This window comes from Takifugu flavidus, chromosome 6 (assembly GCF_003711565.1).
Source record: "Takifugu flavidus isolate HTHZ2018 chromosome 6, ASM371156v2, whole genome shotgun sequence".
In the NCBI taxonomy this organism is placed as follows: Eukaryota; Metazoa; Chordata; class Actinopteri; order Tetraodontiformes; family Tetraodontidae; genus Takifugu; species Takifugu flavidus.
Window position 1 is genome coordinate 786523 of NC_079525.1, and position 15628 is coordinate 802150.

At 47.4% G+C, this 15628-nt stretch overlaps 1 protein-coding gene across 1 annotated transcript; it reads right to left on the minus strand.

The window, feature by feature from the left end:
* Positions 1-12010: 12010 nt before the first annotated feature.
* On the minus strand, positions 12011-14924 carry adra2c (adrenoceptor alpha 2C). The gene has a single exon (XM_057036597.1). It carries the CDS (start codon positions 14579-14581, stop codon positions 13238-13240), a length of 1344 nt encoding a protein of 447 aa, XP_056892577.1. The 5' UTR covers positions 14582-14924; the 3' UTR covers positions 12011-13237.
* Between the last annotated feature and the right edge of the window lie 704 nt (positions 14925-15628).

Genomic DNA, 15628 nt, shown 5'->3' on the forward strand with positions numbered 1-15628 from the left:
AGTAAAAATGGAAGATAATCTGTGGACAATCTCTTGTCTGAAGGTTATCTGAGCGAGGCTCTGCGGAGGTTAAAAGACAAGGTTTTATTTGCATTGAACCCAGCTGAATTAAAGACAATGTCATAATGACGTATTTTCTAGCATAGTTAGCTAACGGAACAATAAGGTGTCCTCATGAGAACACGGCAGTTAAATAAAAATAAGCACATCGCCGCTCTTCCATACCTTCACGGTTTATTCTTCCTCACTTCTTTGGATCACTGTCTTAGTATAATCCTTCAAAGTTTAAAATCTGAGGGAGTAAATGAACTAATTTAACTTGTGGCACAGGTTCCGTGACACGGAGGCGCAGAGCAAAGTGACAGACGTGGTTTAATTGGACTGGGTGGGAGCTAAAGCACCGGAGCAGCATCAAACAGACCAAATGGAACCAATTACTTTGTTTTCGTTAGTGGTATTAAGATCATTGTAGCTGCTAATTCAATTTGTACCCATGGAGAGAACACGTGCAGGACAGGTATACTGGAGTACCTGGTATACAGGTGTACCTGGTTTACTGGAGTACCTGGTATACAGGTGTACCTGGTATACAGGTGTACCTGGTATACAGGTGGTACAGTTTATCTCTGCACTTCAGTTCCATCAAGATGTCCTTTTCTATCTCCATCTATAGTATAGTATAGTATAGTATAGTAAATATACTTACAATTCAATGCAGTATCCAACAGTATGATAGTAACAGATATTCAAGTATTGAAGAGTAAACTAGTAAACTTGGTAAACTAGTCATCATGTTGCTGGTGTGTCAGTCAAGAATGGATGTGCAGTCCTTCACCCCCATAAACAGGGAGTGTCTGTGATCTGCAGTCGTCTGTTGACGTCTGTTGTCTCAAGAAAGGAGGCAGCTGAAGTTTGGGTCAAGAGCTCTATCGATCCCCACACTTGGGGAGCTGAAGAGGGGAGGAGGAGGCCTTACCTCTCCCTGAAGAGTGAAAATAATTGGATGGTCGGACCTTGTGCAGCTGCGGGACACAAGTGACACGTGTTTAGATGAAGGCTTTTTAATAAATCACTGATCCCATTTTTTGGGTCTACTTATTATTGGATGGTTCATATTAAATGCTCCAACACCAAACAACAGCATACATCAAAACTGTCCTTATTATTACCATTGTAATTAGAATGATAATAGTTATTTCATGAGATTTTGTCCCCGTTGGAAGCAGAATGTGTTGTCTTCTCCACAGCCTGTTTCCAAGGCAACTGCTATCCTCCAAGTATGAAGAGGACGGTGGTCCACCCTGCATTCAACCATAAAGCTGCTCTTAAAGCTTAAAAACAACATATCAGGGTACAATACCATATGGAATAATGCTCAGCTTTATTGCCACTGTCGTCTTATTGAACGTACGCTGAGCTGGAATGTTGAGGCAGGAAGGAGCCTCAAGGTTACGGATGAGATAAAGAGTTTGAACAGAGTGCATCAAGCTAGCAGTAACACTCACTTCGATTTAAAAGCCCATGTTCGTTCTCCCCCTCTCCAACCTCACTGCCAGCGTCACGCTCATCGCTCCTCTGGCTCCTTCTCGTGTTCCACACCTCCTCGTTCCCCGTATGATCTGACCGGCTCCCCAGTGTTCGGAGCAGAGGCTGTGCAATGAATGATTTAATTTGGCCAGCTTCATGGCTCGTAGCTCGCCACCATCGATGGAGAAAACATCACCTTCCTGAAAGAAACACCAGATAGAAACAAGGCCCCCTGGCTCAGGGGTTGGAGGAGGGGGTGCTTCTTTCATACCTCCCTTCCAGCTATCTATATCATATGTGTGCATTTTTTGGGTTAATTTAAATTGCACTTCCATGATGCAGCTGCACACGCATGCAGGTCATGTAGCTTCAAGAAATGGAATATACATGTTCCTATACAGGTGGTGGAACACCACCTCCTGTGCCTGTCACCTCTCTGCAGCCGCCATGAGATGTGAGCTGGGTGTGGGATGGACGGAACGTTCACATGCTCAGACAAGCTGCCAGGTTCCATTAATATTCCATTATCTCAGTCTTCAGGGGGCTGCAAAGGCACCTCCCCCCTGCAGAAGTATGCAGAAGGTTTAACTGGAAATCCAGGCCCAGGCGAGGCCACCTGTGGCTCAGCAGGTGCTTCCCACCAGAAGCAGCACCATGGATTGTCTTAGGGAACCGCTGTGGCTTCACAGATGCCTCGGGCTGATGATCTGATATTAATCTATCAGGAATGGAAGGAGGGAAGGAGGAAGATGAGGGAGGGGGAGGATCTTGTCTCTGTTCCTGCTCCAGCTCTGATTCACCAACCCTGGACTACCAGCAACACTCACAGGCACAAGTTTCCACCCTTTACTGCCTCCCATTACCCACAATGCTGATTTGTGCGGTGGCTCTCTCGCACCTTGGTGACGGAATTGGGAATTGGGGATCAGGCAGGACGGATGGAGAGTCGCTGTGCAAAGACTCGGTGAAAGATGGGCCTTCAGTTTGAATTTTTCATGCTAAGGTCAGCGCAGCGGATCACAGCGGAGGCGGCGCTGCATCACTGGATCACAGAGGTGTCGTCTGAGGAGGCAGAAGAGTCTGATCCACAAAACAAACCTATTGACTGCGGCTCCCTCGCCACGCTGACTCCTGATCCACTCTCAGCTTCGCCCTCATTTACATATATTTTCCCCCACGCATCCACCCTGACGTGCATGATTGATTGATATATTTAGAAGGCTTGTTTACTGCAGCTTTAATGACATCTATTCTAAAGAAGCAATTCATCTTATTTATTACCGCTGCCACCCCCCCCCCCCGCTTCCTCACCTTCTTTGCCTTGTTTTCATCTTTAAAGCCAACATATCGTCACTGCCACCCTTTCCTGTCCCCCCCAAAAAAGCACCAATCTTCTCATTAACAAATGATGCCACTTGTTTTATTCTCCAGCAGTTAATTTTCTTAGAATAATCAATAGTTTATAGATTTTTTTTACAGTTCAGCACAGATGAAAAAGAATAGCAATAGTTGGATTATATGGGAAATCCATCCAGCCGAGTCCCTTTCATGGGGATCGTCCCATATCTGCTGTGTTAATGAGACCTGACTTGACACTGAAGTTAACACTCGTGCTGTGACCTCGACCCTTAAATGAGCAATTGGGGCTCATCATGTGTAACCAAGAACCCCAAATGTCCCCCCCATCCTCCAGGTGTGAAAACCTGATACAGCAGTTGTGAATTGTTGACTGTAGCATGTGACTCTGAGGTCATTGGGTCATATAAAGCCTCTGCTCAGCCTTTGTCCTCTCTTATCTCCTCCACCTCACTCCCTATAACCCAACCCTACCCACTCCACTCCAAGGGACCCCCAGCTGTGGAGCTGCTGCCGACTGTCAGGCATCCAGCTGTGCTACCCTTGCTCACGTCAGCCATATGAGAGCCTGCAGAGGAATTAGCACGACAAGTTCATTTAGCCACCAAACACAAGGTTTGCGGGCTAATCTTCTCTGCTACAGGAGCCGTCCAGCTAGCTGGCACCAAGCTGCTAACAATGCTGCGCTCCATCAGAGGTTTCAGCTGGACGCCCTAAAGTTGGATTTCCTACTCACAGGCTCCTCACAACCCCCGAGTTGCCTTTCAAAGATGGCCAGTTTGGTCAGGGAATGGTCCAGGTGCCACATCGTGAAGTGGCTGTTCGTTAAGTTGCGATGGGTCGACTCGTTATCAGTGATAAACTGACATCCTTCACATCTCCCATGTGCAGGCGAACATCAGCAAAAGGTCTGAGTCGGTCGGCCATTGTGGCCGGCCTTCGTCGATTGATCATTGTTCCTGGCCTCAAGGCCTCGCAGCTCCTTTTCACACACACACACACACACCACACACACACACACACACACACACACACACACACACACACACACACACACACACACACACTGTGTCTTCTAAACATACCCGCTGTCCATTGAGAGTGAATTCTGCAGAACTTTACACTGTCAAGACCTCTGAATTCCTTGACTAGCGGATAATGTCGCTAATTTGGCTCTAGTTATTAAGCTAATTATTAATCAGAGCGCTAAATTGACAACCTCGTATATTCTATGAGACTGGTTTTACAAATGGGCAGTCTTTTCCCTTGGGTGGGGGGGGGGGTGATCTAATACACTCAGATCCAATTATTCAATAATTATTCATTATCTTTGATAATGATTAATTGCGTGACAACCAAATTCCAAATTTAGTACCCGCTCATCACAGTTAGGGTCTTTTGAACTCTACAGACTTTCTAATTCCATCCAAATCAAATCAAACGTCTTTAAAAGCGCATTTATTTTCTGATTTAAAACTTTTTTTTTCTTCGCTTCATTTTTCTTTCTCTTCTTAAATTTAATCTCTTTGAAAATCTCCTCGACTCGCTCTGCAACAAGAAATATAGCACGAGCCAACTTATGAAACTGTTCCTTTTTATGCGCAGCATTTATGTTTATGAACCATCTTTAACCGAAGCTGAAAATCTCAGCAACACGTCGGCGCCACGTCGAGACAGTGATGAAGTAGGAGCCCAATAATTCAACCCTTTAAGCTTGAATAATTTATCTTTTATTCCTCTTAGATGGGTGTCTGACAATGAATGAAACGTTTGCTGTGTTTCAGCGATGAAAATTCTCTGTTCTGAACTGTTTTTCTACATCTTTAACAAACATGATCTAAGGCGCAGATATAAATAATTAAATGATTCTAAGCCTATAGCTATCCACATAAATACACAGAGGGAATAGGCAGTGTGTGTGTGTGTGTGTGTGTGTGTGTGTGTGCGTGTGTGTGTGTGTGTGTGTGTGTGTGAGAGAGAGAGAGCGAGCTTAAACAGCTATTTGAGTGTCAAGTGTGCAAGCGTCAGTGAGGGTGTGCAGCCTCTGTCATCATAGACGACTGTTTACCCATGAGTCAAATTAATTATGGAGATTAACAGGCTAATAAGAGCAGATTGCCTCACTTAATGATTCTGCTTCACCGAAAACATCCCAACACCCATGACACATGGGGAGATGAAAGTATTGCTAATGAAACAAGATCAATTGTGTGTGTGTGTGTGTGTGTGTGTGTGTGTGTGTGTGTGTGTGTGTGTGTGTGTGTGTGTGTGTGTGCAGCAGAAACAACGATGTGTGTAGTTCAGGTTACTATTGTAATGATTGCTCCTACTGTGGTCGGGAGGGACGCGAGAGGATTAAATGTGATTAATCCTTTATTCTTAATTTGGTCCAGTAAAATGAGTTTTACGGGTTTCCGCTGGAACAAGCGTTGGTAAATCAGTAATTACTCACCAATCTGTTGCACATTAAAGCGTAATAATTAGATGTGAGAGCCAGAGGAGGCACGGAATGGGACTATTTCCAGTCCTCGGGGTTGGGATGCGATCAACGCCTGGCCGGGAACGCCTGTGCTCTTCCCTGTCTGTCCAAATGACACGTGAAACCTGATGATGGGGAAAATCCCAACGCCGAAGATTGCGCTCCCAATGTGATTTGCGGAGTGTGTCGGCTCCAGCCTTGAAAATGAAGAGTTTCAGGGTGACCGCAGGTTGACTCCGCCCCCATCTCATACATTTGTGGCGCCCTCGCCACTAAATCCTGCTCCCTCCCTGGACTTGCTTCTGCTTTCTTCCCTGAAGCAAAAGGCAAAGGGAATGAGGTGATTGTTATTCATGCTACTTCCTGTATAATAATCAGGATGTGGTTGATTACCCCATTTCATGCGCTCTTTTGCGTCTCCAATAAGCTGTTTTGTATGTATGTTGCTATAGGCTGCTGGAGTCCAACGGTGCCGCCCTCTGTTGCTGCATCATATCGTTTCCAGGAGAGATTTGGAGGACACGAGGCCACTGTTAACGAGAATCCTGTAACATTTCATGAGTACAGACGCAGCAGTTCACCATTGCTTTCATTTCTGGAGGGATTATTTTATATATCACATTATAGGCTGCAGCCAGATGATCTCCCAGCGCACGTTGAATTCTGGGACAGGTTCCAGATTTCTGCTGCCATTTTAAAAGGATTTCTATGATATTGTGTATTTATGTGTAGGTCCCTTATTCTCGTGTGCGTCCCTGTTAACCTGACATGACATTCATGGTTTAAGATGGTCAGTCCAACATATGACATCACAACCATGAGGGTCAAAGGTCATCTCTTTAGACTGAGCCGGTTCAGCCCCACTCATCAGTGTGGATTAATGCTCCAGCTCTTTATGCTAAATTTGCAAACATTGGATTGGATTAAATGCGTGATTCAGCCCTCATTGATATGTTGGACATCTACCCCCCCCCCCCCCCCCCCCCCCCCACCCCAGTTCCTCCCTTGCAGACCAAAAGGAATCAATACTACAGGTTGATGTATGGTGAAGATATCTGGGTCGTCCCTCGATGAGGCTTTGGGAATAACTACTCTAGAACTGGCCTGTTCCTCTTCGCTTTGAACATCCAACACTGCCGGTTTCTTTCATGTCGAGAGAATGTTCGACGCCGCCGTGCTGCCAGCAGGGTTGATGGATTTCTTCTTCTCCCTATAGGAGTGCATCAGGTTCATGGACACGAACCTTGAGGCTAATCTGAAGAGTCCTTGTGAATATTGTGTGGATCCTCCATTGTGGACACCAGTCAAAGGACTGGAAGCATCGTTCCAATTGGGTCATAAGATGACTGAGACTGTGTGGTTGTTGTCCTGCATCTGTTCTCTGAGCTTCTGCCTCTGGACCTTGGCTGAGTTGATGTTCTCGTTTCTGTCAGTTTTAACAGCATTCTTGGCTTCCTACCTAGAATTCTGCGACCCTTGACCTTTTCAGCACTACCACCACGTGGTACCTTCAAAATCTTCTGGACCACTGAAGATGCTGGACTTACCTCCTGTACAATGTTCTGACCTCAACCCCAACGGGCAAATTTGGGGTGTAAGATAAGCTGGACGCATCTCTCTCCCGTTCTAAGGAAAAACGTGAGCTGCAGAAGTCCTGAGGGAACTTTAGAGATGTGGAGGGAGCAAATATTCCATGTTTAAAGTGGATAAAAACAGCATCAGGACATTTACTGAACATTATTGGACGGGATCACCTTCAGATCTTTTAGGTGTTCTCATCACCTCGGTCACCATGGTGTAAATGTTTGAGGTGCGTATCAAAAACCATCATTGTCTCTGGTCACACTGGTGCTTTAATCGGACCGGAACACTTCGTCTTCCTCTGAACAGTGAGGGACGTGTGTGATCGTGCTTCAGGGTTAGATCAGCGTGGACCCTTCATTGGCCCGTTGTGTGAACACCAAGCGGCCCAGCGGGGGAATAAAAAGCCGCGGTGCATGAATGTGACAGTTTCTGCTGAGGAACACGTCCACAGTCACAGACTGTAAATTATCGGGTCACCTTGGATTCTGAGCAGGTTTGAATGAGCCGAACCTGTCGAGATGATGAGGATTTCCCACAGAATACGTCCTTTAGAGAGGAAACATCCACTTTTACCTAAAGCTCATTCTCATTTCGATCCGTCTTGTACTTCAAAACATTCTATCAGCATAATCTGTAAATGACAAAAATCCCCTAAGTGCATTGTCAGAGCAAGTTTGAGCAGTTTGTCATTTATTGCTTCTTTTTTTTAGCCACAGAGAGCGATGGTGTCAGGGAAGGACGAGACTGATGAATGGAGCAACATAGAAAAAAAAACGGAGAGGGGGATGAACGGCTGACCCTGGAGGCCGTTCGGCCTCTGGATGGAGGCAGTTTAGGCAGAATTGGGATCATGAGAAAGACATTTTAAATGCATTAATGCGACATGAGCTATAGAGCCAGGAGCAGACGGTGCTGAGGCGCTCGTGTCCGGCCCAGGATAAATACCGCCGCCTTTCTAAGAAGCTTATGTCAAAACGTGTAAAAGAAAAAATGTGTCCTTGGAAAAGACAACTGACCTCACGTGCATTCTGCCTTCTTTTCATTTCATTTGGTTTTCCTGGACATGGCAGGCAGTTGGGGTGGAAAATAGGAATTCCACCTGTGTGTGAGGACGTTTTCTTCTGGTCCTCTCTACTTTAAAAGTCTGTGTGGAGGCGAGCACCGGCTGACATTAGCATGGTGGGACACCGAGACGGCTGCTGATAAATTCAAAGAAACCCTTCAACATGATCTTCTCTTGTGTTCTTTACATTCATGGGGCTGAATTCTTTAGAGGTTCCAGTGCAGACACCTTCTAAAACAGCTTCTAATACCCAGTAACTCGGTCACGTTTAATATCTGGCTTTGTTTATTTTCATGTCTTTGACTTATGTCATTAGATATATTTTATTTTCAGGGGCGATTTCATCCGTTCATCTTGTGTGGACCACTTTTCGCACTGACGAGGAGGTTGTAAAAGGCCTGCGTGAATAAATTCTGATTGATGCTTTCACAACATCGCTTCTCATTTAATTTGTCATGTGTTGATAACACGACGCCTCGGAGCATTCGTTTTAGCTTTATTATGTTAAATAGGGGCTCTATGGGGCAAACATATCAATTAGAAGCCTGCATTTCTGTATAAAAGCAGATGAATGATAGCACCGTGAGCAGCCCAAAGTGGTCAGTAAATCCGATTTGCATGGAAAAGGGGTCTGGAGTGGCTCTCTCGAGTGGAAGCCTGTCGTGTCCCCGTACAGGTGAGGCTGTGTGATGGGGGAGACAGTGGTGGTCACGCACAGAACCCTGAGAAGCAGCATATTGCTGCGTGAGAGCCGTTAGTCTCCCAGAATGCTAGCTCCACTTCAGGGACATCAGGGGGTGAACTCATCAAGATTGACCATCTGGAAGCGCTTTTGGGAAGTAAAGGAAGTCAGTTCTTGTAACACTCGGTTTCTGTCAATAACTCCTGTTAATGCCCCCCCCCGCCACCTATGAATAAATGGCCTTGATTAGCATTATTCAAACAATGTTTGCGTCAACAGAGCCACAGGTGGGGCTGATGGACTATTTATTCCAGCCGCTGTCTGTTTTCCACTGCTGCTCGACCGTATTGGAGCAGCAAAGCAGAATGGATGATGGTTGTCAGACCGGAGGGGATGATGAAAAGCATCGGGATGGGAAAAAAGAACGCGGGTGAAAGACGGAGGTTGAGATGGTGCGAGGCGCCGAGACCGATGGCGGACGCTGGGAGTGAGAGATGATCCCTCTGTTTTTCCCTCCGTGCTGGTGGGGGGGAACAGCCCCGAAGACCGAAGGACGGCTGTGATTGACTAGATCTCTAATCATTCATTTCAGCCTGCCAACGAGTCCCACTCACTCTCTCTTGGTCGTTTCACAGCTGAGAAATAACCTGCCTTTCCTTTTTATCCATCAAATACTCCTCTCATTTGTATTATCCCGCCTCCCGCCACACCTCCGGTGTTGCAACACAGCGGCATCACTGATAGAATCCATAACTCCCAGAAGCTCCGCGCACGACTCCGTGATGGTAGTGTTCAAAGAACAGAAACACACAACCGTTTATCCAGAGCGCTGAGGCACAAATCGGTGCGTTTTAATAAGCTGTCAATCAATCAGTCAATGCAAATCATGGGTGGCTTTAAAGTAAAGCACAGAATTGAGTCGATCCTGGTAAATGTGTGACAAAGCTTTGGGCAAAATGAGCTTTTGTCCTCCTGAAAGCAGATCAGTGACTCCCATTAGTGCGTTCATACATATTAAGACACACTAATACACGTATAATCCATCCTCCAAAATACACGCGCACGCACCAACACAAGCGCCCTCATTTGTAGATGGTGATAATAAAAAGGCAGAGTTTAGATTAAAATTTGCCCCGGCCCATCGTGAAGCGGGCGTAGATCGGATCCATCTGCAGAGGAACTTTCCTACTGCCAAGACAGATGATTGCAATCTCCCAAGGTGCCAGCACTACTACACACTTCATCATCCAATATTGGAAGGAGCCTGAGAGGCTTTTTGTTGTGATTCCACTCCTTATCTTCAGATAACGGCTTCTTAACTCCACCTTGAAAGGAGAAGAAGCCGAAACACCCGGTGTGAGCTTAAATAAAACAGCAATCCCTTTAAATCACCTCAAAACAACCAATTTAATTATAAAAGCTTCTCTTTGCTGGAGCCAATTCTCAGGGAATTTAGTGGCTGTAGACACTCGTGAGTGCGCGCCCTATCTTAATGTACTCGTGCAATAAAGAGTGCCGTCTCTTGATTTGCCACTTCCCAACCATTGTGCATTCATGCCTATCTGGTGAAATAGCTTCAGACAGGTGTAATGGAGCCAGAGAAGATGGGAGGGAGGGGGTCAGGCTTAACGGGCGGCATCCTTATGCAAACCTGCACAGAGACGCGCTGATTATGTGCGTTATTGTCGCATAAACATTGATAAGAGGCTACATTTGCTTTGCCCTATGAAATGAACAAGCCCTTTTCTGTCCTATGTGTCCTCATCTTCAGAGGAGTGAGTTAAAATGGGCGGCGGTGACGGCATCCCTTCTGCTCGCTCGCGGGGGCGACCGTGGTCAGCTGTCGGGATAAATAAAGAAGCCTGATGTAGGCGGAGAGAGGAAGGGTGTGTTTTATACCTCGTCAGGGTTCAGGCTCGCTGGCGAACTCTGACCTCTAATTGGATTAGAGTCTCGGGTGGGTCGCGTATCCCTGCAAGACCCACAGATGCACATTTACAGACCAAACACATCTGTAAAAGCTGATGCAGCTGACCCCTGCTTATGGATCGGCCCCAGGTCAGGTTGAAGCCTGATGGATGAAAACAGAGACTGAATTTTCAATTTCAGAGAGAGAGAACGGAGAGAAGAACATTTTCCCCCGACAGCTGTCTCTTTTATTGATGCTGTTCAGATGGCCACAGATGGGGGAACTTGTGCCATAAATAATAATAAAAAAAAGAAGCCGGAGTGAGTTGATTGAATTTGGTACAACCACAACGTCTGCTGCTAATCTCCCATCAGGCTTTGCTGGAGAGGACGTTCTGGAGCTGCAGTGTATAAATGTAATGCGGTCAGTCAACAACTACAGCTACAACTGCAAAGGATAAATGATTCACAAGCAGGTAAAGATCGTGTTTGCACCTCCAGGGCCTGTGTTTTCTGATGGGAGCAGCTCCGAATGCATCGCAGATAACAGCACACATCTCTCCTCAGCTGGGCCTGTCTGTTGCCTCAATATTCACACTATCGTGCATGAGCTCTTCTATTGACAACCCCTCAAAGAAGCCTCATCAAAGCTCCAATCTTTGTACAGCAAAAGAACCTTTGAAAGCCTCGAGTTTTTTAGAAAAGATACGAACCGCGAAGATAAAACCAGTCCGACACACCTGCAGTAAAACAGCTGACGTAACTGAACGGCCCGGTGGAGATGAACGACCTCACCAGTTTTAGCGTGACGCTACTTCAAAAGTCAGTTTCTGACTAAATTGCAATTGCCTCAAACTACACATCTCTACCTAACTAAATACACCTCTGCCATCTCTTTGGCTCCACTGCTTGGTGTAGCTATGTGTGAGAAGGTTGCTGCTAACGTACTCCTGTGCCCAGGAAACCAGCTCATTAATCATGTCCCGTGTAATTGTTACTGTATATGATTAATTAACCTTAGCGTCAGTTACAGCAGGAACTTGATCTTACGCCCATCGGTGCAAAGATGTCCTCTTTCCTCTCCTCGCTTCCCACTCCTTCGGCACACTCTGGACATTTGCTCCCCGTGTAAATGCAAATGCACTTTAGCCACAATGGCTGCTGTCAGAACACCGACGTGTTCTCCTCGCCTCCCTGTTTCGTTTTCATTGTAAACCGGCGTTTACTTTGAATTGATGTCATTTATCATTCGCCATATCACAACCTAAATTTTCCACATCTTGGAAATGCTCCCCTGGCTCCCTGATGAAGAGCTTACCTCAGTGGGTGCCGCTCCGAACATGCCTGCTCGTCCCGAACATTCCGACACCACATCGAATGGACACAGTCAATCACGCGTGCAGATTTGAAATGGCATGTCAAATCATCGTTTATTTGATCTTTTCGGATGTGCTTGAAGCAGAGAAGTAAAGACTTGTTCTTTTAGAAAAGGACAGTTCACGTGATCATGAGCGTCACTCATCGTACAAACAAAACATGTTTCCTGTCATAATGATACACGTGTGATTATGAGGCACCACACAGCAGTTCTCCTCTTATTTACACAAGCATAAAAGCATTGAACCTCCAATAGAAAGATGAAAATAGATAGAAAATGTCAGAAGCTTGACGTTGTTTATCTGACGATTGGGAGAGTTGGTGCGTGTGAGCGCTGCGGAGCCGACGACGGAGTGCTGCGGTGTTTGTGGTGCTGCTGTGACTAAGTGATTCTGTGGCTGCAGAGGAGCGAGAAGATGTGTGACAGGAGGGTGAATAGAAAGACAGGAAAAATCAGACAACGTGCACACGCTCTCTCTCTCTCCCTCTCTCTCTCTCTCACACACACACACACACACACACACAGATACACACACACACTCAGAGTTTGAAGCTTGTACATTTTGCCTGCCTGCGATGCCGCTCAGTAGCGTCCGAGAGCATCCAGGCAGAGTCGGAGCTTCCTGGAAAAAGCGCGTCCCAACCACAGTTTTCCAGTGCGAGCGTCCCCACCAGGACATTTCAGAACCACACACGGAAATAACAAATCCTTTTTTCTTTTTTTTTTTTTACGTGTTTTTTGTTGTTTTTTTTTCGCTACTGAAACAGTAAGCAAGGAGCCCCTTTGTCCCATTGGTCTTCGCGTCGAGAGGGAAAAACAAGCCAGCAGCCAGAAAAAGAAGGTAGATAACGCTGAGAAAAGGGCCCGAGGAGAAAGTCAAGGCCCTCAGCATCACGCTCAGTGAGTGAGGTCACGTTGGAAATCCCGTATCAGCATCAAGCCTCCTGTGCAGCTTCAGCGTGCTCGCGCTTCCCAGCCAGTTCATTGTATTTAAACGAAGGGGGGCAGAAGCGGGTGAGGGTGGAGGAGGATGAGCCGAAACCTTGTGATTTAAACCCCACATCTGCACTCGGGTTCAGTCCTCTGATCTGTTTAAAATCCCTCCGTTCTTGTGCAATCCCTTAAAGCAAAGGCGTGAACACCACCCGAGTCAGCCGCAGAATAGTGTGTGTGTGTGTGTGCGTGTGCGTGCGTGTGTGAGAAGGGCAAATAAAGGAAAAAGAAAGCAAAAGAGTCTTTCTCAGGCCCGTCCATGCTGGCTCAGAAGGACCGTTTCCAGGACTTACAGAGGATCTTCTGGAAGGCTCTGCGGAAGTCCTGGTTGAAGATGGTGTAAATGACCGGATTCAGGGAGCTGTTACAGTAGCCAATCCAGAAGAAGAACTTGAAGAGAGTCACCGGAATCTGACACGGCTCCCGGCAGATTCCGTACAGGCTGTAGGAGAAAAAGAAGGGGAACCAGCACACCACGAAGACGCCCATGACGACGGCGAGGACAAACGTGAAGCGCTTCTCTCGAGCCGCCGACGCCTTCTTCCTGTTGACGGTGCTCCTCCGCTTGCGGCGGGAAGCAAACAGCTCCATCGACTTTGAACTGGCGCGGGATTTCCGGCTGGAGTACTTGGAGGCGGAGCTACTTTTGCGGCTGGACTTCCTGTCCTTCCTGTCATCGTGGTGGTGTTTGGAGCCCTTTTTTGGTTTCTCGTCGGAGGAGCTGCTGTCCTCGAAGTCGTCGTCGTGGTCCGTCGCCGGGTGTTTGGGCTCGTTGGGTAGAGGCGATCCGAGCGCTTGCTCCTGGCAGTGGCCGTTCTCCCGTTCCTGCTGCTTCATGCTCCCATCTCGGGTGGACTTTAAGGACTCCTCTCTGCCTCTGGCAGCCTGGTCCATCCCATTCTCCTGTGGCGAATCCACATCCCTCTTCTTCTCCGACATTGTCCTGGTCCTGGTTTTTGCCACTTGGTAGATCCGGATATAAACCAGAATCATGATGACACAGGGGGCAAAGAAGGAGCCGATACTGGAATATAGAATGTACCAGGTCTCATCGTTGATTATACACTGGGGGATGGTCTCATTACTGCTCCTGTCCATCGATATCAGCGGTGGGAACGAAATGACAGCAGAGATCAACCACACCACCACTATCATCCCTTTAACTCTTCTGGGGGTTCTCTTCAAGTTATACTCTACCGCCTGGGTCACTGACCAGTACCGGTCCAGGCTAATGGCACACAGGTGAACGATAGAGGAGGTGCAGAACAAAACGTCCAACGCCAAGTAGATGTCGCACCAAATTTTGCCGAAGAACCAGTAGCCCATAAGTTCGTTGGCCAGAGAAAAGGGCATGACGAGGGTGGCCACCAGTATGTCTGCACTGGCCAGGGACACCAGGAAGAGGTTCTGGGGTGGCTTCAGTGCTCTGCTCGTTAAAACGGCGATAACAACCAAGACGTTCCCAAATATTGTAAACAGAATCAAAAAGCCCACAAGTCCTGCCAAACCCCAGATGGCCAGCTGAGTGTACTGGCTCTCAGAGGTGGCGTTCGACGAGATGTTGTCTGCTTCTATCCTCTCCTCCCGGATGGAGACGTTGAAGAAATCCATTCTTTTTCTCCTCCTGTCTTATCTTTTCAGTCGAGGTGCCGTAAGACTTTAAAACAATTTAAATGTGCGGGATCGATGCGCAAAAACGTGCGATTGGCACTTGCGCGCATTTTTTCACTACGGAGGGAAAATAAAATGACAATTTCTTCTGTCCTCACCTGCGACGTTTCTTCTTTAGAATAAACAGTCTAGAGGCGGAGATGAATGAGGGCGCCGGGTGCGCCTTCGGTCCAAAAACAGATTTTCCATGGTTGGAAAGCGAGTCCCTCCTCACCGCGTCCTCTCCCATCCCGACTGCGCCCGCATCTCTCCACCTCCGCCTCCCCCTGTCCTGAGAGAGGTTTGTAACAACCACGTGTCTTTTTTCTCCCAGAGAGAGAGAGAGAGAGAGAGAGGGGGCAGACAGACGGACAGACAGAGCCAGGGCGGGGGGAGCGCGGAGCGGGAACCGCGGTGCGCGTTTAGTGTGGAAAAGATTCGATTGCGAATAAAACCATCGTAATGACCAAAGAACCTGAAATCAAGTCGTCGATCGCGGATCAGGAACATCTGAACGGTTCCAAGTGTCGAAATTAACAGCTGACGCCTCAGTATTGAATTGACTCCCGAAGGTGTGTGAAGCGCTCTCGCCCCCCTCATTTAATGGGTAACGTGAGCCGTTGCGGGTGGGGTGCGGTGCGGTGGGGTGCGGTGACTTTCCTGTCAACGCGCGCTGACGGACAGCAGAGAGCGCCGTGCGCGCTGCTCCGTCCTTCCGTGCGCACGCTGGAGGTCAGTGTTGCTGCAGCCAGCCCCGGAGGGACATATGGACGCGCGCGTTGTAGTAAATGAACAGACGCAGCAGGCATAGATCGGTCAGCGCGCGCCTCCTTACGTGCGGGACGAGCGCATTAAAAAGCAACGTGACCTTGTCGCACAAACTTAAAAAAAAGCAAAAGTTCAAGAGGAAATCGCATCGCCGTTCGTCTTGTTGACGTGATAATTGCGCAGAGGTGGAAGATATTAGCAAAGAGGGCTTTTAGGAGAACTAAGGACACTTAGAATTCA

Bases quoted from the DNA above. Each gene is read 5' to 3' on its own strand.
- adra2c (XM_057036597.1), bottom strand. From the start codon at position 14,581: ATGGATTTCTTCAACGTCTCCATCCGGGAGGAGAGGATAGAAGCAGAC.